At 39.9% G+C, this 22711-nt stretch overlaps 1 protein-coding gene across 1 annotated transcript in view; it reads left to right on the top strand.

The window, feature by feature from the left end:
• Positions 1-92: 92 nt before the first annotated feature.
• ANKRD10 (ankyrin repeat domain 10) overlaps positions 93-22711 on the top strand; it is a 37442-nt gene continuing 14823 nt past the window's right edge. Inside the window, exons 1-4 of the mRNA XM_017502043.2 lie at positions 93-469; positions 4952-5104; positions 9841-9932; positions 21945-22151. Of these exons, the coding sequence (XP_017357532.2) occupies positions 260-469; positions 4952-5104; positions 9841-9932; positions 21945-22151 (662 nt within the window). The 5' untranslated portion in view covers positions 93-259. The remainder of the gene's footprint in view (positions 470-4951; positions 5105-9840; positions 9933-21944; positions 22152-22711) is intronic.

The following is a 22711-nucleotide window of genomic DNA, read 5'->3' as shown; positions in this document are numbered from 1 at the left end:
CGCACGGGGGCTCCAGGCGTTCTCTGGCCCAGGCCCCGCCCCCTACCCGGCTGCTCCAGTAGTCCTCGGGGCCAGGCCCCGCCCCGCGCCCGGCCGCTCCAGGCCCCGCCCCGCCCCCTCAGAGCGCGTTCGGCTCGGCAGCCTGTGGGACGCGATCGCCGCGCTTGTCTCGCTCCTTTGTGCTCGGGCGGCGGCGACCTCTCGGGTCCTCCCCGACGCATCCTCGGCCAGCGAGCTCCGCGCTCTCCGGTGACGGACCATGTCGGCGGCGGGAGCGGGCGCGGGCGTGGAGGCGGGCTTCTCCAGCGAGGAGCTGCTGTCGCTCCGCTTCCCGCTGCACCGCGCCTGCCGCGATGGGGACCTGGCCACGCTCTGCTCGCTGCTGCAGCAGACGCCGCGCGCCCACCTGGCCTCTGAGGACTCCTTCTATGGCTGGACGCCCGTGCACTGGGCCGCGCATTTCGGCAAGGTGGGCGCGAGCGCTTTAAGGCGCCATTTTCTTTGGCTATCCAGTGGGGGTCGGGGAAAGCTGGTCTGCGGTGCGGGGAGCGCGAGGAGCGCGGGGAGCGCGGGGAGCGCGGGCGGAAGCGGGGTCGGTGGCGCCTGTGCGGCAGCGCGCGGGCTCGAGGGCCGCGGCGGGGCAGCCGGGGGGTGCGGGGCGTGCCTGGAGCGCGGAGCGGAAGCGGGGTCGGTGGCGCCTGCGCCCCGAGGGGCCTCGGGCGCATGTGCGGCTGCGCGCGTGGCAAGTTTCTAACCAGGCGGTCTCTGGGAGTCTCGGTGCCTGTCGGCCGGAGCCTGCGCACCGAGGGTGCCGGGCCCTCCAGGCCGGGCCGGGGACGCGGGTGATTTCGCAGAGCGGGATGTGAGGCCGCGTCGTCGCCCAGGGGGCTTCCGGGGAGCGGCGCCTGGGGTCGGAGGCGACGTTAGCACTTGCGCTGCGGGAACTAGGCGCGAGGGGAATGCCCAGGCGCGGTCGAGCTTCTGGTTCGGCACAGCCTCACCGGGAGCCGAGGCCCGCGCTGCGGACAAGCTCAGCCGAGGAGCTAGCGCCCCGGTCGGCCTGGAAGGCCCGGGCAGCCGTGTGGGGTGGAGACCGGCTCTCCAGCTTCTGGGTTTGCTTTAAGGCTCGTAGCTGGCCCGGGTTCAGGAAAATTAGTGACGGTTGTGTTGATCTTGGATCTAAATGGCTGCAGAAGTCGTTAAGTTAAGCAGAATTCTCTTCCCGTGGAGCCTTTACGTTCCTCTCTTTTTTACTTAAACTGAAAATTCTGGGGAACACAGTGTTGCTTTAAGTTTTTAAAGGTTGGATAGCCGCAGTTTCTTGGTATTTGCTCAGATAAGTCTGTATATATATATATGTATATATATATATGTGTATGTATATATATATATATATATATATATATATGTGTATGTATATATATATATATGTATATATATATATGTGTATGTATATATATATATATATATTTTTTTTTGTTAAATAAAGACAGGGTTTCACCATGTTGGTCAGGCTAGTCTTGAACTCCCGACCTCAGGTGATCCGCCCGCTTTGGCCTCCAAAGTGCTTGGATTACAGGCGTGAGCCACCACGCTCGGCCTCAGTTAAGTCTTAAACGGAGATTTCACCTTGCCTTTCGAAAGTGGCTTTAAATGATTAGTATATTTAAATTGGCTAAAATTCAGGGATATTTATAGTGTTTTTCCTCGTAAATTATGAGATGGGGTTAAATGGTTTTGCAGAAATATATAGAGGATAACGTGAAATAAGTTATTTTAAGAAGGCCTGGCCATCGTAATGTTACCAGCTGGTGGAGTTGCAGTTTATCTTGCTACCCCCGGTGCTGCATTCACAACGCAGTTGTATCTTTTGGGAAACAGTTTCTGATTCTCCTCTTAAATTGGAAACGTTGGCCGGGCGCGGTGGCTCACGCCTGTAATCCCAGCACTTTGGGAGGCCGAGGCGGGTGGATCATGATGTCAAGAGATCAAGACCATCCTGGTCAACATGGTGAAACCCCGTCTCTACTAAAAATACAAAACATTAGCTGGGCATGGTGGCGCGTGTCTGTAGTCCCAGCTACTCAGGAGGCTGAGGCAGGAGAATTGCCTGAACCCAGGAGGCGGAGGTTGCGGTGAGCCGAGATTGCGCCATTGCACTCCAGCCTGGGTAACAAGAGCGAAACTCCGTCCCAAAAAAAAAAAAAAAAAAAAAGGAAACGTTACGTTTCTTTAAGTAAAATAAATGAAAAGGAGTTTTGACGTTGGGGTGGGGAAGCAGGTTAACCCTCAAGGGCTGTTAGGTCCCTGTGGCACTGTCTGTGAAGTTGTGCGACTGTGGTAGCTGCTGGAGAAAACAAGTCCTCAGGGGAAATGAGTTTCTTAACAAACAAAAGTAAGAAAGCCTCCCTGAGCTTTTGCCTGCAGCCTGAAATAGATTTCCCGAGGCAGTCAGTAATCTGAGGATTCCTTCCCTTCAGAGTGCCTCTTGCTGTGGTTTATTTTTACACCAACCTTTAGGATTCCATCCTTTCTCTGGTTGAGAATGACACTATACTGGGTGACAGTGAACAACAATCTGTAGAATGCTTAAAGCCTCGTTATGGATGGTCACTTAGAATATTTCACCCATTGGTGCCTCCAGTTGCCTCTGGGGATTAAAATAGCCGTAACTACATTAAAATAGTAACTTTTCGTGTGTATTTTATCCCATTAAAAAAAAAAAAACAATTTTTCAAAAGCCTACTTCCATGGAACTTTGAGCAGTAGCTTTACCTGGGTCATCAAATGTAACTAGAAGCAGTTACTTCATTGTTTCCAGCTGTCTGAATCATACGGCTGTTTGGTCTTAGATATGGAAGGGGCCTTAGAAAGCCCCTGTCCAGTGTCCAGACATTGCCTTCTGAGAAGCTGTTGGGACAGAAATCAGGCCAGGACAGGGCTGCAGCTTTCCAGTCCAGGCTTCCCCCACAACTCTGCTAACGGTTGCACTTTTACACCGGTTTCAGGCTAGTGTTCTGAGAAATGTGCTAGTGATGCACAAGATCCCTAACGTTGGTAAGACTCATTTGTTCCCAGAGGGCTAAACGTTGTTTAAAATCTCTATTGTACCTTTTATGATACTGTATTGAACAGTATCTTTCCAGAATTCCAAATCCAGGTTTCTAGGTTGAACCTAAGGGTAACAGCTTTGAGCCCAGCGAGCTCTCAGTAAATGATTTTTGGTACGCCGAGTGGTTTTCATCCGTTTTATTTTTGATTTGAGACCTGTTCATCTTATCACTAGTTAATACTTTCATTTTCACCCAGTAAATTAACAAAGGCAGTAAATAAAAATAGACATCAGCCTTTACCCCCAGATCCAAGTTGGTTGAAGAGTGTGTTTTGAATATGTGTATTCTTCTTCTAACAGAAGTGTTTACTGATACCACCCGTCCTTTGCAAGGAAAGCCTTAAAGTGCTAAGAGAGATGGGAAAGGAGGATATTAGGTATTTTGTCTTCAGGTGCAGTCCCTGCTCTTGAGAATTGCTTGCAGTCAGGCATAGCTTGTTCCCTAACTGCATTGTGATTGGAGTGGAGAGAAAACGAGTGAGTAGTCTAGGGTTAGAGAACATGTGTTGAACAATTGCTTGGCACATGGTAGGCACTTGCTAAATTTGTTGAACGTGGTGAACTATATTTTAGCCAGAGGCTAGCATAGTATTGGTGCCTGGCCACAAAGCCTTAACTTGCTGTGTTAGTCACCCACCAGGTGCATTGCTTGGTTATGCTGTAAGCTTTTTTTTTTTTTTAAACATAGGGTTTTGAAATATAAATCATTCGAAAAGAGTAAAAAAGCTAATGTGGAGAATGGGGCCTTAGTTGAGTATTCAGTGAGTATTTAGTGCTGACTTGTTTAAAAGTGCACAGTTGTGTACACTATAGAAAATAGTCTTGACTATGAGGAGTTGTAGTGACAGAAAGTTTGTGGGGGGTTTTGTTCTTTTAGACAGGGTCTTATTATGTTGCCCAGGCTGGAGTGCAGTGGAGTTATCTTGGCTCACTGCAACCTCCGCCTCCCGGATTCAACTGATACTCCTTCTTCGGCCTTCTGAGTAGCTGGGATTGTAGGCATGCACCACCATGCCGGGCTAATTTTTGTAATTTTGTATTTTTGAAACCCCAACATGGGATTTCACTGTGTTAGCTAGGCTGGTCTTGAACTTCAGGTGATCCACCCGCCTTGGCCTCCCAAAATGCTGGGATCATAGGCATGAGCCCCCATACCCAGCATTACACAAAGTTTTGTTTGTTTGTTTTTTAAGATGGAGACTTGCTCTGTTGCCCAGGTTGGAGTGCAGTGGCGTGATCTCGTCTCACTCCAACTTTCGCTTTCTGGGTGCAAGCAATTCTGCCTCAGGCTCCCACCACTATGCCCAGCTAATTTTTTTGTTTTTAGTAGAGATGGGATTTCACCATGTTGGCCAGGCTGGTTTAGAACTCCTGACCTCAAGTGATCCGCCTAACCTCTCAAAGTGCCAGGATTACAGGAGTGAGCTACTGCGCCTGGCCTACACAAAGTTTTTTAACCCACCAATCTCTTACATTTTTGTTTAGAGTAGTCTGTGCAAAAAACAATTTTGATAGAAGTCTTTGAACAGTGCAGTCCAATCTTTTCTGATTTTGGCTTATTCAGCTGTAGGGAAACCAAGATATTTAAATCTGTATGATGTTAGTCTTTTTGCGTTTTTTTTATTTCTGCCTACTGTCTTTTTCATAAGGACAAGGAAAAATGTTGTTTTAAATGCCTTTTAAAATTTGCTTGGCATTGGGAAGGAGTGATTTAATTTGTTCTATTAAAAAATTGGTAACAAGCCATTTGTCATCATTATGGAATTTAGATTATTTGTGTAATATTGAATAGGGTACTGACATGTCTGCGTGTTTTCATCCCTCCTCCTATTTTCGAAGTTGGAGTGCTTAATGCAGTTGGTGAGAGCGGGAGCCACACTCAATGTCTCCACCACGCGGTACGCGCAGACGCCAGCCCACATTGCGGCCTTTGGGGGACATCCTCAGTGCCTGATCTGGCTGATTCAAGCAGGAGCCAACATTAACAAACCGGTAAGAGTGCTGGATGGACTTTGTTTGCTCTTGATTTTTCTTTTTGCAGTTATAATTATACACATGGTATTGCTTTAAATTGAGGTCCTAATTAGAGTTTGATATCTTTACCTGAGGACAAAGCGGAATTTCTGTTTCTTCAGTTGTTTGTGGAGGATAATAGGCCCTTTCCACAGGAATGCTTTCTGTTTATAGAGTGCTTTCACCTATAATGTGACTTCATGATAAACTGTGATCCAGGGTAATGTGCCCAAGGTTATAGCTGGTAATTGCAGGAGCCTGGCCTTGAGCCCAGGTGTTCTGGCTTTCTGCTCACAGCTGCCTTAGCCTCATTTCCACAGATAATTATAAAAACACTTTTATCCTAGAAAAAGCATGGCTGTTAAGTTGGCTCCAAAGTGAGCTTCAGATGCGAGTTGATGCCTTGATGCAGATAAGTAGCTAAGTATCATTTACTAAGTGGGAAGAGTAAGTGACTTGGTATTTAAGATTAAGCATACAAACAGGAACGTAAGTGTGCCAGATTTTTTCCATGATGTGTTTTCAGTGGCATTTCACCTATATGAGAGTGTTCAGATTGTTAGGGACTTGGTTGCATGAGACAAGCAGCATCTGATAACCAGTAGGTTGTCTGACTTGGAGCGGTCCCCACACTCGGCATCCTTTGCTGCAGTTGGATTAGTCTAAGAGACCTGGCATGGGCTCTGGGAGCTGTTTTTTATGCCTTTCTCTTTTTCTCCTTTTTGTAAATGCTTTTGCTATATACAATCATCAAGGCCTTGTTTTATGCAAAGTCTTCTTCCTGCTTTTCTGTCTTTCCCAAGATTCAATCCTTGATGATAACCAGGTATAAAGCAGTTGCTAGTCTCTCTCCTAAAAACTCAACTACTCAGCTAAGAAGCAAGTAATTGAGAAAGAAGGTCTTGTTAGCCATGATTTAAAACAAGAATCAATGGGAAAATGGGGTAAGTGATTGTCCCCTTAAGAGAAATAAGAATCAGTGGGAGATTGGGGTAAGTGATTGTCTCCTTAAGAGAAGCGAAGTAGAAAAGACAGTGTAAGGGAGGGTGGCCAAGAGTTTAGGCCTGTTTGTTACTAAACTGAAACTTGGGATATGGGACAACTTTTCAGGTTGCCATGCTATCACTTCCCTTTCCATCTCTGCATGTATGACTTTACATATGTAGATGTCTCTGCTGCTCTGTTGCTTGTATTCATAAATTTGAGAGTTATGAATTACCTACTTTGTACCCTTACGGTGCTGGGCATCACCTTGTGTCTTTCCTTCTTCCCTACCACTGTCCCCTGGTAGAAAGTGCAGTGTCGGCTTGATTCCTGCTTCTGCCACATTTCTGGCCTTGGGCAAGTCGTTAACTTGGTCTGTAGCTCAATCTCCTTTATCAGTAAAATATGGATAATTCATGAATGGCAGTAATTAATACCTAGTATGGAACTTATAGAATTTTTGTATGTTAGTTTTCATTGAATTATTACATAGCATCTAATTTAGAGAGGACTAGAGAAATTGTCTAACACTGCTTTCCAGACCTTTGTAAATCGAGAAGCCCCCTTTTCAAAGTGTCTTATTGCAGTTCAGTATTTCCAATAGAGAAGAGGGGGCAGAAAGTGTGCTTCTGTGTCCCCCGCCTTCCTCTCAGGTGCCTCTAGATAACACGTCTTGGAAACCTCTTCTGCACTCTCGCACTCTGCTTCTTCAAGACAGGATCCTAAATCTTTTTCTTTGCAGCCCTCCCTGCATTTGAAATATCTGGGTAGACATTTCTAAGTCCTCCCATGTGCCTAGGACGTATCATTTGGCATTGTGAAGCACCGTGGAATTTCTCCTTTGTGGGTCTTAGGTTAGGTAGTTGTGGTCTGCCAGCATGTAGAGTCTGCATCCGAATCTCAGACATCATCTCCCTCTATTATGTAGTAGTGGGTGAATTTCGACGCCTCTTGTGATGGGCACCCAGTGATCTTGAGGGCACAATAACCCTCCAACCCCAGCCCACCTGCTGACTCATCTCCATGTAGACAGTTTCTCTCATGTCTCGTATAAACTCTTAGAACGCCAGATCCAGGTCTTTTTCCTTTGTTGTTTGTATGCATTTAATTTTTTGAACCTGTTCATGCTGTGTTTTAACCCAGTTCCTAGTATGTTAATCCTTTGGCTTGTTAGCTACTAATAGTTCTAAGTTCATGTTCCTCAAGGTTAATACCGCAGACTTTCTTGGCAGTCTCTAAGGTGAGCCTATGAGATTACCGAAGCTCATATGATGTCTGGAGGCCGATGTTCTTGGTTTCCCCAAGAGGAAATGAAGTTAGCTTCATGTTATTTGTTTTTAGTGAGTCTATATTGACTATCCTTGGTGTATAATTAGCAAGCTTTCTCTTTCATATGCCTTTTCTAGAATTTTGCTGGCATTTGATGTTGGCTTTTTCATATCTAGATTAGAAATGAAATTTTTCTTTATTAAAACCCAAGGTGCCCAGCCTGTCTTGAGCATTCTGGCACTGCTCCCAGTTCCCTTTATCATTCAGTTTGCTGTGGTTGCTATGTGACTGGGCTGAGCTGGACGCGTGGTCACCTTCATCTGGCTTTTTGCTCTAAGTGTCTTTTCTTTTGGCTACCTTGTCTCAAGGTGCCCGGGCCTGCCTTTAGTGTTTGCTCTGCCCTTAGAGATTGTCTCTACAGGCTGGGCGTGTTGGCTCACACTTGTAATCCCAGCAGGAGATGGAGACAATCCTGGCTAGCATGGTGAGACCCTGTCTCTACTGAAAATACAAAAAAAAAAAAAAATAGCGGGGCGTGGTGGCATGAGCCTGTAGTCCTGGCTACTCAGGAGGCTGAAACAGAACCACTTGAACCTGGGAGGTGGAGGTTGCATTGATCCAAGATCGTGCCACCATACTCTAGCCTGGGCAACAGAGCGAGACTCTGTCTCAAAAAAAAAAAAAAAGAAAAAGAAGAAGATTCTCCCTACAGAGGTTGATAGTTTTGCTTTTTCTCTGTCACCTGTTGATATCCCCCCAATAACAAACCCTTACTTTTTCATCTTGTTCCAAGGATATCTTTAAAGAGCATTTTTTCCCCCTTTGCAGCTTTTTTTCTTTTTCGGCAAAACTTTATATATCTCAGCTCCCGTTTTCCTGGCAATGTTTTTATGTAATTTTTATTTGTCTTTATTTTGTACTGCTCCTCTTCCATTCCCACCTCTCTTTTAGGAGGATAGGGCTAGGTTTTGGCTTTTCAAAAAATCTGAGTTCAATAGAGAGTTTACTGTATAGCCGCATGGTTTTCTGTGTTTCTCTTTTCAAAAACGGATCTTTCTGTGTAGAGCTTTATGTTGCTTTGTATTCTCTTTAGACCTTTGTTTAAATAAATGTGCACATTTTTCCCTCCACCAAGCACTTAAGGCTTTCATACTCTTTTTCTGTAAATTATCCTGCCACTGTTTTTTTTTAACTTTGGGTGGCCCTCATCTCATTTTTTTCTCCTGTGAGTTAGTATGTGTTGGTGAAGGAGCTCAACTATTTACTGAGTTTATGAATGAACTGTTTTCTAAATGACCCACAATCACTGCACTCCTTTTTATCTTGATCTCTAATTCTGTGGTAGTCTTCTGCCAAGTTCAGCTACCAGTGAGGTTGCAGTGTGATTATTCAAGAAGTGTTGCTGTGGAGCCCCCAGGATTTCCCAGTCTTTGTTTTCCACCAGAAATGACATTCTCTTGATTGCTGTGTCCGATTGCCTTTCCTCTCTCTTGCTTGGCCGATAGCCTATGAAGATGGCCTTTGAGGTTTCATTTGTGTAATGTAGACCTGGGTTGACTGTGCCGATGTCCACAGTGGCTTTCCTGGGTCTACTCTCTTTCCTCTGTTTCCGTGTGTGCTTCACCCCCTCCCCCATGCCTCCCACCCTTTCTGAAGCAGGAATCTCATTCTTTATATATATATGTATTTTATTGCATTTTAGGTTTTGGGGTACATGTGAAGAACACGGAAGATTGTTGCATAGGTACATACATGGCAGTGTGGTTTGCTGCTTTCCTCCCCATCACCTATATCTGTTCTTTTGAAGCTTGCTTTGCTTTACCTTTGTGTTCCTCTCTCTTTCCTCTAATAAATACTGAAAATAGCTTGGGAATATTTAGTAAATATTCCCTCTAGTAAATACTCAAAATAGATCAACTATTGTGCCTCAGGCCATCTTGTCTAAGCTGTGGTCCCACTTCAAGTTCAAAGTAGAAGATTCAAGTTAGGCATTGATGATGTTGACTTGGGTTAGCATTGGGGTGGGCACAGAGGAAAGTGGGCAGCTGAGAACATATGTCAGCTATTATGTGCTATTTCTTGGCCTTGATGACTTTTAGTGTGTGTGTGTGTGTGTGTGTGTGTGTGTGAACTTATTCTGGGTTTGTATAAAACACACGTGTGCTAAGATCCAACATAAAGTGATTTTTAAATCACTGTTGAGAGCATTCACGGTGTCACTACTGGAGAAGGCCCAAAGATACTTGGTCGTTGACCTGTAGCTAAACATTTTAGACCACTTGCCCCTCGTGGTTTCCTCTCATCCTCTGTTCATGTATTGATTTTTTTGTGTCCTGCTTCAGACCTTGATCAACACGTTTTATCTCAAAGGATGAGAAGGTCTCTGATCTGTGCTAATGACGTTACTTTAAAATGCCAGATTTGTTCTGAGTATGTGTATATTTTGCTTTTTGTTGTTTCAGGATTGTGAGGGTGAAACTCCCATTCACAAGGCAGCTCGCTCTGGGAGCCTAGACTGCATCAGTGCCCTTGTGGCGAATGGGGCTCACATCGAGTAAGTGTCTTTCATTTATTCTTTGCAGCTAAAGATGTAGTCGAGGATGTTTTGTTTAAAGGCAGTACATAAGCAGGCAAAAGTCCTATACCTTTGCTTTCAAAATTAGTAATGTAATTTTGCCTTTTAGAACAGTTGGCATTAGTGAGGAAAATTGTGTGGATTAAGTTGATCTCTAACAGAAGGGGGTTTAATTTCAAGCAGCCTCAGTATTCTTGTTGAGAGTGTATTTGAACTGAAAGATCAGTTAACTAATTAGATTTGGAACTTGGCATCATTACTTTGCCACCACTACTTTTCCACTAACTAGTTGTGTCACTGTGGTCTTTAAACTTTTTTTTTGCCAAGTTTTAATTTCAAAACAAGAAGCTTGGGTTGGATTAAAGTATCTTTTGAGGCCTCTGACTCAAAAAGTTTCTGAAGAAAATTAGCTTTTCCGGGTTTCGGTTTCCACATCTTGGCAGATGTGAGAATGTTATGTTTTAAAGCCTATTGCAACTTAATAATTGATAGTTCCTTGTAAAATAGGACTATTTACACTAAAGACCTCAAGCTTGCTATAAGTTTCTCATACTGGTGGCATTATTTTAAAATATATTTTGTTTTAGCTCAGCTTACATCAGTTAGCTTATTTATGCTTTGATAGGACAGTCTTAATGTTTACATGTATTCTTTTAGAAATTAGATCTTATATGCAAATCATTAGCTAGCCATGGCATTATACGTTTATTTTAGCTATTAAATTTATTTGTTATCAACTTTCTCTTAAAGATTTATATTATAAAAATTTTTCTTCTACAGTTCACAGCATTAACAAAATGGATGCGGTTTTCACCCTTAAATGTTGAGTGTAAGCTATAGAGCTATAATAACCAAAATAACTGATAATATCAGCTTTTTTGTTTTACCTTGTGTTATGAGTAATTCATAAAGATTAATTATAAACCACATTATTCTAATCAGAAATGTGAACATTTAGGCTCTGAAAGAAAGAAAACCCACAAAATAGTTTAACCCTTTGGTTTCCATTTCATTGCTTTGACTCTGTATTATAGTAAATATTGAAAATAGATCTCAGACAGCAAAACCATACACGTTAATGCACGACACGTGTAGGTACCAGCGTCAATAATCTGTGAATATCTTAGCTTCTGTTTTGTTAAGTTTATTGACAAGATTCGCCATTAGTTTGGGCTATGATCCTTATATAGTTATTTAGTATTATAAACATGGCCCGTATTTACTGTTACATTGCAGGGACTCTCGTGACTTCATGTATAGTTGTGACTAAAGGTAACGTAGAAACAATTGATAATATATTTAATACAATAGAGGAACATTGAGGTGATTCTCAGTGGATTGCTTTAAAGCAAAGTAATTTGTGCATTTTTCTTAGCTGTAGTCAGATTAAAAACTCATCTTTAATAACAAGCTTTCATTATAAAATACGGAGTCATATATAACAATTGATAAAATTGCTTGTCATTTATTGAAACAGTGGATAACTAGAAATTGATATTTTTAATGACTTTTCTAAATAATACTCTTAATTGGTCCTAAACATTTTATTACAAAGATGTTTTATTCATTTTATGGATAGCTTAATCTTTTCAGCCAATAAATATCACAATGTCCTTTTTTTAGTAGGTGTCTTTTTAAAAATGAGAATCTTTTATTTACAATTCTGTCCTTGGTTACAGGGCCCTCAAGTGTCTCTTTTCCACCAGGTGTGGCTGAGATGGGCTCAGGTGCCAGTCTGTTTGTCCTTCTCAGTATAAGAGCCACCCCTCAAGACCCTGCATTATGGTGACTTCCCTGGACTGAGCTTTCTTTTTTTTTTAGAAGATATACTTAGCCTGAGCTACCTAGCCAAAAGCGATTCTTAAAGTTCCAAGTCTTTGGCCTGGAGATAGAGCACAAGTAATCATTATTTATTGCTATTGTATATGTGGTTATTTAGTTTTAACATCTAAAGTGTCAAGTTTGTCAGTTAATTTGTAAATTGCTTCTTGATTTCTGCACATTTTTATAATTACCCCATTTAGTCTACCAACGTGTAACAGTTTGAATCTCCAAAATAATGGTACTAGGTCTATTTTATTCCCTGTAATGTTGCTCATGGTAAAGTGTAGTCCTAGCAAATCATAACCTTTTTTTTTTTTAAGATGTTCAAGGAGCATAGAATTAATGTCCTTAAAGTTACTTATTTTTTCATTCAGAATGGACCAGATTATTAATTATTTATATTACATGCTATAATATTTAGGAGATAATATAAATTTTTCCTGTGAATAGATTAAAAGCTGCCTTATATCAGTATTATTAAATTAATTTGCTCTTAATTCCTGCTTTGCTTTTTATATATCTGCTACATAAAGTGCCCAAAGTCTTAAATTGTTGTGCTGTTTTGGACATCAGGTACATAATAATAAGGGCAAGTACACTAAGTGTCTGTGGCTAGAATGGTTTGTTATATAACTTACTTGTTAATGTAGGTTGCATCTGTAAGATAACGCATTTCAGCTGCTGTGCATCGTATTAAATTTTCTAGCACCACACGTGAGTATGTTAATGGACTTTCTTTTTCTTTTCTTATTTTAAATCTTGAGTTTTGGTGCCGAGTTTTGGTGCCAAGTTTTCTGTGTGTGAGATTCTATTTCCGGCTTACATGTTGGTCACTATTATTTTCCATTATTTACATCTCAAAATTAAAATTCACAGGATTAAATCTTAAGTTCTGTGAACAAACTATATGTTTGTGTACTTTAAAGGACCGAAATTTCTGTGTATGGAGTTTTCAGCAAATATGTGAAGTTTTCGTCATCCTTAATCTTGCTAACATAATAGTTCCATTTTCCCGTTGCAGCCAGTATTTGCTGCTTGCTTGACACTCAGGTTTTGATTGGAAGAAGAGGATATACTATTACAAAAAGATTGTCACCTTGTTTTTCTTTTGGACGATAGAGCATATAGCAGCATAACATTAAATCTTAATGTGATTTTGGAAGAAGACTTGAAAACTTGCTGTCTGCTGATAATTAAGATCTTTTTACTACCAACATTGTATATAGCAGATTTCAAGCTTTGGATTAGCTGTACTCTTAGTAATTTGCTACCAATTAATGTTGGCTACTTCGTCTTTATTTTCTTGAGAGAGAAAGTGGAGGATGTTTCCATATCAACCAGCTATTAAAATAGCTTTATGCCATGGAGTAGGGATAAAGAGATTTAGAATGAAACCAGCATTACTTGCACCTCAGGCAGATCTGTGGGTCCATTTTAATACTGCATTATATAGATGCCAGTGTTTAATGGCAAAGTCTGAGAACCTTTTTATAGGAGAGGATTTTTTTAGAAGCCATTTATTCTGTGGTAACCAGATCTCAACTGGGCTACATGTATTTTAACTTAATTACATTAATTTTTATCTTAACTGGGATCATTAGTTAGCTTGAGAAGCATCTAAAGCCTTATGTAAGCAAATTCAGTGACTCACTCTAGAAAATTCTCTCTTGCCTAGTTTAGAAAGCAGACACAGTTGGCCATAAGAAAAAAAGTCTAGAGTGTGATGTTAGTAGACTTCGAATGCTGAAAAAAATACTTCACTTTTAGAAAATTTTAATTAAAATGGAATTTGCTTAGTTTGGATTAAAATTGACCATTTAGACCCACCTTTCTTTGTTTACCATAGAGCCCTGTCTAGAAGCCAGATTTTCATTAGGGCAAATACAGATGATGAGCATATTTAATATGAATGTTAAATTTATTTGCAACTTTTGCCCTTGTCAGAATGTTACCCAAATTTACTTTTAGCTGTTCATTTTGAAATTTGTGGTTTATTTTTGTTAGTTTATTTGCCTGTCAGAATAATAATGCAGTTATGAAATCTATCAGAATTGTGACTCTGAATTCATATTTTCTGATTTTAGGTCCTCTGAATTCTAATCCTCACATCCTACTTTTTGCCTCCTCTTTTTTGTTTTAAGAGACAGAGTCTCACTCTGTTTTCCAGGCTGAAGTACAATGGCATGATTATACTTCACTGCAGCTTCAAACCCCTAGGCTCCAGTGATCCTCCTGCCTCAGACTTTTGAGTAGCCGGGACTACAGGCACATACCACCATGCCCAACTAATTTTTAAAAATGTTTTGTAGAGATGGAGTCGTCTTGTGTTGCCCAGGCTGGTCTCAAGCTCCTGGGCTCAAGCAATCCTCCCACCTTGGCCTCCCAGAGCATGGGGTTTACAAGTGTGAGCCACTGTGCTGCCTCCTTTTATCTAATTGTCACCACAGCAGACTTGTCTGGTCTTGGCTATTTTCTGGTTAAGGTGTTTTGGGATGGAGGAATCACTTTCTGAAATAATTGTTAAGTTCTGCCTGCTAGACAGGGACAGTAAGTGGGTTGACACCATTCCAGACTTGTTAAGAAATTAAGTTTAGAATTTTGATTGTTTTTCATAGTAGCTTGATTAAAATACAGATTTTTTTTTTACTGCTTTTATAGATAGTGCTTTCAAATGAAACCAATGGTTTCCAAATCCAGATGTCTTTTTCCCTTGCTAAATTATAGCAGGAGCATGTTAAATACTTCATCAAACTCCTAGAATGGTGGTTTTACATTTTAATGTATGCAAACATAATTGTGCTCAATTGCAATGTAAAACTATCCTCAGTAACTTTGAACTTGAAAACTTGGCACCAAATTTATGTAGGTAGAAACTTTAAAAATAGTTTCTTCCTATTATTAACTGAAGAATATATTTAAGAAAGTCTTCATTATTAAATAAGAGTTTGGATACCAAAGGGTTAAAAATACACATGTATTTCTTTTGCTGAAGATATCTTAGATGTTTGCTAATGTTTTGTCTGTACAAATGGACAGTTTAGTAATGTTTTATAATCTTTTTTTAATGATTCCATGTATTTGCTTATTTCCATCTAGGAATAGTTACTAATGTATTTGAGATACAGCATACCAAATTTTAAAGTAACCAGAATCGTGAGTTGATGGTTTTTAGTCCATACTGTTAAAGTTTTGTTGAAATATTGACATATTTAAATTGGCTTCATGCTAAAAAAAAATTACCAGAGGTAATTTTAAAGGCAGTGTTTTAGAGCAGTAGCTCTTGGTCAAGGTGGTCACATGACAATGGCTTAAGCTCAGTCAGTGTGCTTCTGCACCTTATGTGTGTCTATGTATTTTTAATCCAAATGTTGCCTGCAAATATGTGATCCCTTATTAAGTTTCCTGTATTATGAACCATTGCCCGTTTTAAATCACACAGAAGATTCTGAATCTGTAAAAACTACACATGTCAATGTCTTACAGCTACGTAATTCGAATTGACTTGATTTTTTCAAGTAATCCTAGAAAGGGGGAGCATTCCATATAGAAACTGCTGAAACTGCCACAGGTGCTTCTCCGAAAACCTTACAGTTGTGGCATTGAATGTTCAGTATCGCTTCCTTTCTGCACACAAGGCATACTGTTGAGGTATTTGTTGCGGTGATTGGTTTTAATGCTAATCTAGGAATTCAGATATAGATTCTTTAGATTTGCATGCTTTGCTTACCCTAATTTATGATATCTACCTTTTTATTTGTAAACTAACAATAGCTAAGTTGAGATCAGAATTTTAACAGAAATATTTATATAAAAATCGTTATCTTTTATTGTCACATGGCATTAACAATAAGAAAACATCCTGAAGGTGATGTGACAACTTGGATTCTAAAAATTATACTTCAGCTATTTCCTGATCCGTGGTTTTTCAAAATTAAAACAAAGACGTTCTTATCAGAATGGCTTCTCCTTTGTTCTGGAATTGTGGCACTATAAGTGGAAACTGGTAGGACCCTGGCTGGCAGCAGAGTAGAGCTTGATTTTTAAAGTTCTTTGGTGGGCAATTCCTAGATATAGATAAATTTTAGTGTTTGAAGAGTCAGGGTCACCTGTGTTGCCTAGGCTGGTCTCAAACTCCTGGCCTCAAGTGATCTTTCTGCCTCTCCCTCCGAAAGTGCTAGGATTATAGGGCTAAGCCACTGTGCTTGGCCTAGAGGTAATACATTTTAATATTCTATTCAGAATATTCTTACAGAAAATATATAAGCATTTATGCCTTTAGTAAAGTTAATGCCAATTTGATTTGTTTTTGTCAATTATTCAGTAGAAAATGTAATATACAGTAAAGATGATTCTGTGTTGTCCCATGTTTTAATATTCCTGTTTCAAAAGAATAGTAGAAAATGGGTGGCCTGCTCAGTGATTGCTTTTCGTAGTCTTGGTGAATGTTACAGGAGCTAGAATTTATAGATAGAAGCACAGTCATCATAGTTTCCACGATAAATTGCAGCACATTAGCTTGCTAGCTTAAAAATCGCATCATGCTGACTTTCTTTTAAAGAAAGTTAGTTTTAGAACTTCAAACTAGAAGCAGTTTGAACCTCAAGTTGACCGTTGTCTGATTTTTAAAAATCTCTTCCCATTTTCAAAGACTTTTCAAATGCATGTTAGAGAGGACCAGGGAGGGTAGGCTAGAGCTGGAGAACAACACACTTCTCTTTTCAGAAATGAAAAGACAGACATTTTAGGTCAGGCACAGCCCATGTATCCAGGTGCATCAAACTAGGGATGTTAAATTCAAAAGTGTGCCTGTTCTGAAAATTTCATCTAAAAATAATGTGGATACTTTCAATACCACCATGTGCATTCAAAATAGTTTTTGACACTCTTCTTTAAACTCTTTCTTCCGAATACTTTAGATTTCCATGGAATAGTGTATGTAAACACAGGCTGGATGAACTTTGTCTTGACTACTGATACCTCACTTGAGGTTGACAGGAGTGGCCAGCAGTTAGTGCTTATGGTCATGTAATACACTAAGTAAATACCTGTGGAGTGAAATCTGGTCTCTATAAACACTACAAAAAAAAAAACAAAAAAAACAGCTGGGCACAGTGGCTCATACCTGTAATCCCAGCACTTTGGGAGGCCGAGGTGAGTGGATCACCTGAGGTCAGAAGTTCCAAGACTAGCTGGCCAACATGGCGAAACCCCGTCTCTACTAAAAATACAAAAAATTAGCCGGATATGGTGGCAAGCGCCTGTAATCCTGTCTACTCTGGAGGCTGAGGCAGGAGAATCGCTTGAACTTGGGAGGTGGAGGTTGCAGTGAGCCAAGATCACGCCATTGCACTCCAGCCTGCGCAACAAGAACGAAACTCTCTCCCCCCCCCAAAAAAAAACAACAACAAGAACAAGTTGGGCATGGCGATTGATGCATGCCTGTGGGCCCAGCTACTTAGGAGGCTGAGGTGGGAGGAGCACCTGAGCCAGGGAGGCAGAGGAGGAGATATAGTGAGCTGTGATTGCACCACTGCACTATAGTCTGGGCAACGAGAGTAAGATCCTGTTTAAAACAAATCTGTGGAGTGAAAGGTAAATAATGGAATATTTTAAAAGTACTATGACAGAACAAAGTACTGGAAGTACTAGATTTGAGTGTAGAATGTAACCTGTAAATCAAGTGTTTCATTTATGTGCCCAGCTCTTACTGAATTTTAGCAATTAAAACATCAAAATTGAAATACTGTACTGCTTAACAAATAGGAAAGCATATATGAAAATAGAATTAAAAGACCTGAACCTTTTTTGTTAATGATTATTTGTTCTAATCTTTGACATGGAAACCCAAATTATTTTCAGTCTAACATATTTGAAATAAAATTATTTAGAAAGTTTGAGGAACTTTGAAGATAGCCCTCCCTTGGTCCAGATTAAGCACACTGCCTGGTTTATTGTAAGGCACTTAGAACATGTAACCAGAAACACTCAATTTTGGAATAGGAATGATTGTTCTACAGCTAAGTACTCTCTCAAAGTCTTTTGTTTTACACCCCTCTCAGGTTTACCTTTAGATATTTTTCTAGGTATTTAATATATTGTGACAGATATGGCAACTTTTATAAAGTTATTTTACTTGAATTGAATAGTACATAAAAGATGTTTTTCACAAAATCCATTAAGAGAGAGGAATAGTAAGAGTAGAAAGATTGTTCATTCTAAAGAGAGTGACATAGAATGTATGTCATTCTAACTGAAAAAAGTTATCAAAAAGTAACACATGGTGATGAGAATGCAGAGACAAAGGAACATTTAAACAGTGTTAGTGGGAACGTAGACTTGTACAGCCATTATGGAGAAGAGAACAGTATGGAAGTTCCTGAACAAACTAAAAATAGAACTACCATAAGATTCAGCAGTCCCACTACTGGGTGTATAGTCAAAGGAAAGTCCATATACCAAGACATCTGTAACCCCATGCTCATTCCAGCACTATTCACAATAGCCAATTTGGAATCAACCTATGTGTCTATCAGCAAATGAACAGATAAAGAAAATGTGTCATATATACCCAATGGAATACTATTTGGCCATAAAAAAACAAAAAATTCTGTCATTCTCAGCAACATAAATGAGCTTAGAAGACATTACGTTAAGTAAGCCAGGCACAGAAAGATAAATACTCCAAGTACTGTACTCACTTCGTGGAAGCTGAAAAAGATCTCCTAGAAGTAGAAAGTGGTGGCCGGGTGCAGTGGCTCACGCCTGTGATCTCAGCACTTTGGAAGGCTGTGGTGGGCAGATTACCTGAGGTCAGGAGTATAAGACCAGCCTGATCAACATGGTGAAACTCCATCTCTACCAAAAATACAGAATTAGCTGGGTGTGGTGGCGCATGCCTGTAATTCCAGCTACTTGGGAGGTTGAGGCAGGGCAATTTCTTGAACCCGGGAGGCTGAGGTTCCAGTTAGCCGAGATGGCATCATTGCACTCCAGCCCAGGCAACAAGAGCGAGACTCCGTCTCAAAAAAAAAAAAAAAAAAAAAAAAGGTAGAGAGTGGCTCATGCCTGTAATCTCAGTGCTTTAGGAGTCTGAAGTGGGAGGATTGCATGAGGCCCGGAGTTTGAGACCAGTCTGAGCAACATCTCTCTCAAAATAAAAAAAGTAGCCAGGCATGGTGACACATACCTGTATCCCTGTCTACTCAGGAGGCTGAGGGTAAGGAAGATCCCTTAGCCCAGGAGTTCCAGGCTGTGGTAAACTGTGATTGTGCCACTGCACTCCAGCTGGGGCAACAGGGAAATACTGTGTCTCTTTAAAAGAGTGGTTACTAGATGGAAAGAATAGGTTCTAGGGTTACCTTGCTCTGTAGCGTGACTAGTTAACTGTAATTTTTGATATATTTTTATATAGCTAATTCAATACAAATGAAAAGGGTTTGAGGGGATGTATATGCTATTATGCTGTTTTTTTATCCCTATATATTGTATTGGAATTTACAGTGTACCCCATAACAATATGTCCATTTAAAAATATTAACAAGGATAGAAGAATATTTACAGTATCATCTATTTGGTTAAATGTTATTCAGCAGTTCTGGCCTGCTGCCTTTTTTTTTTTTTTTTTTTTTTTTTTTTTTTTTTTTTTTTTTTTTTTTTTTTTTTTTTTTTGTATAACCTATGGTCTAAGAATGATTTTGAATGATTTTTAAATTGTTCAGCAAAAATCAATGGAATGATATTTTCTAACACGTAAAATTAGGTGAAAGTTCAATATCAGTATTCATAAATAAACCTTTCTGAGAGCATAGCCATGCTCAATTGTCTTGAGGCTGCTTTCAGCCTACAACAAAAGAATTGAGTAGTTAGGATTGAGAATGTATGGTCTCCAAAGCCTAAAATATTTACTACACAGTCCTTTTTAGAAAACTGCCTCTTATGGATTAGGTGATCCTTAGTGATCGTTTCAGGCCAGTTTGTTTAATGTGCACTACACAGTTGAGCCACCACTTGCAAGGCTTTTCATGTGAACAGGGATAGTGGAGGTGATGAATGTAGGTAAGGAGAGGAAATGAGAATGTGGGTCCCGTTCAGGGGCAAGAGATGGTGGTGGTCATTTTTTGTTGTGTCTCGGAGTCAGGCAATAATAGATTTCCTCTGAGTGGACTATAAATGCTCTCAAGTTAAAAAGTATGTTGTATACATTCAGCCCTTGGTAACAAGGGAAATGATAGAGTTGAAATGTTCTTGTACCTCACTAGAAGCAGAGAAGGGGTGCTAGATATTTCTGTTTCTGATAATGCTGCATAGATAGTGCCACTTAAATGTTGAGCAGAATTAGTTTTCTCTAATAACTCCACCGTTACCATGTGTCCCAGATTGTGATACCTATCCAATACATTTTCTAGAACTTTTTGATCTTCCCATGATGTCTGCCTTCTAGTGCCCCAAAATTATGTGAGATGCCAGAAGTCGTTTGACTTGTGATTATTCTTGCTTTGCTTGTTCCTTATGTACAAGTACATAGCATGAGTGGGCCATAAGCCTTCTTTTGAGCTAAAGTAAGTTTTGAAATGGTACGTAAAACCATACAGAAATTTGGTTAGTCTAAGTAGAGGACAAGCACATGTTTAACTACTTTTGGTAGGGAAAAAAGCGAAGTGGGAGAGCTTACCATTGCTACCTGTGTGTAGGCTAACACTCTCAAACTTTACAGGGTCTAGGAATCTCCATATGTTGGCACTGGTTATTTATTTATTTTGAGCCGGAGTCTTGTTCTGTCTTCCAGGCTGGAATGCAGTGGTGCGATCTCAGCTCACTGCAGCCTCTGCCTCCAAGTTTCAAGTGTTTCTCCTGCCTGAGCCTCCCAAGTAGCTGGAACTACAGGCGTGTGCCACCACACTCAGCTAATTTTTCGTATTTTTAGTATAAATGGGGTTTCATGATGTTGGCCAAGCTTGGTCTTGAACTCCTGACCTCAGGTGATGCACCCGCCTCGAGCCTCCCAAAGTGCTGGGATTACAGGCGCAAACCACCATGCCTGGCATGGTGTTTATGATTTTAAGTGCTGTTTCAAAAATCTGTTAGCTGTTTTTTATTCTCTGGTCCACTAAAGAGTAATCTTTACTGTGGGGTTTATTTTATATTTTTATTTGTCCTAATAGTAAGTGATAGCTTCTCATTTTTCTATTCTTTGACTTTGGAGAGCAAATCTGCTTATCTATAGAAATAATCAGTTTATAAACCTATGCTCTCCTCGAAGAGTTTTGAATTTTCATGTGGCAACTTACTTTTCTGTTCACTTTCTTGACAGAGTAGACCCTCCCAGGTCATCTGCACTTCTGATATCTTTTGAAAGTGAAATACAGCATTAAAAAGAACTTCAGCTATATGATTAAGCTGTCACTTAATATTAGTGTATTTTATATTTCAATAACAAGGTATCTGATTTTGTACAAGTGTAATTAGTGTAATTCAATCTGCCCAAACTTTGGTGCTTTCTTTTCATTTAATTCATAATCAGAATAAAAAGATTATGAAATACTAGAGAATATTCATCATCCATTCACAGCCATGAAGTCTTATGGCTAACAAAAATGACTTCAGTCTCTAATAGTCCTGCATGTAGCTGCCTTATATTTTTATAAAGAATTTTGTTGGTTTCTGAAATTCTCAATTCTCTTTTATGTCTGATGAAATAGGATTTAGATATTTTTTTCAAAATGTATAATACATTTATCTTATGCTTTAAAACGTAGGGACATGATTTTAGTGTGTGTTCACACACTTCATTTCTGAGGTCAGAGCTTTTTATGATGGCTGGAAATACAAATACAAGGCTATTGTTAGTCCTTATAAATAAGGTAATGTTATCTGTCCCTAATTCTGTAGATTTCATTCTTAAATGCAGGTTGTTTTTTATTTTGTTTTTTATTTTTGTTTTTTAGTTTTTTTGGTTTTGTTGTTTTTCCATTAACAGTAATTCCAAGAAAAGCATCAGGGTTCTGGATTGGTGGTTTGAGTGACACAGCATAAGGCCTTTATTTCATCATGCTTTTGCTGTGGATGTAGTGTAGCTTGCTGAACAGGTATGGGTGCTGTCTTTGCTGTTAAGTACTTCTCCAGTTTGTTTATCAACCTGCAGCTAACAGGATGTCTGCTTTTTTACAGGTTTATTTCACAGAGCAGTGTACATTCTTGTCTTCCAGGGGAACTTCACCATGGAGTTACTTTTGATCCCTCAGTTTTAATTCAGTGTCCTAAAGGTTTACAAGTTCAATTTACTCTATTTTATTCAGCCCTTTCACTTACTCTGCCATCACTTCCTACTTTAATAGGAGTTTTAGCTACTGTAGAAGTCTCAGATCTTTCCTTTTAGTATTATTAGCCAGGTAAAACCTTGGTTCTTGTGAGTGCTGGGATGTGTTTTTAGGACAGTATTCAGAGTCTGATGATAGGTTACTTTAATGTCAGGACATCCTTCTAAACTTCCACTTACAGTGTCACATGTAAGCATAAAGTCTGGCTTGTTGGTAAGCCATTACTTTTGTTTTTAGGAAGACAGTTGTTATGAATGCCATGGACAATTTCAGTACATGTTTGTTTGTTCTGATTTTATTCACGCTAAAGGAATGGGTTATTACAATTAAGTGCAGATAATATAGAATTCAGTTTTAAGTCTGAAGTTAGCATAAATTTAGATTCTTCAGACTAACAGAACATGATTTTGAGAAGTTAAATAGGAAGATGTCTTTTTTAAAAGTTTAGCATATTTATTTTTAAAAATTATCTCCCAAATCTTGCTTAGAAATCAAATGTGTGTAAGAGAAGTTAGTTACAGAGCTAGATTGATTAACTACTTCTTTAATGAAGATTTGCTATGAATTTGTTTACTCTTTCATACCACCTTCAGATAGCTAGTCAGTTCAGCAGGAGCA

This window comes from Cebus imitator, unplaced genomic scaffold (genome assembly GCF_001604975.1).
Source record: "Cebus imitator isolate Cc_AM_T3 unplaced genomic scaffold, Cebus_imitator-1.0 Scaffold14, whole genome shotgun sequence".
Classification (NCBI taxonomy): domain Eukaryota; kingdom Metazoa; phylum Chordata; class Mammalia; order Primates; family Cebidae; genus Cebus; species Cebus imitator.
The sequence above is the reverse complement of the archived record's forward strand: the minus strand, read 5'-3'. Positions and strand labels throughout refer to the sequence as shown.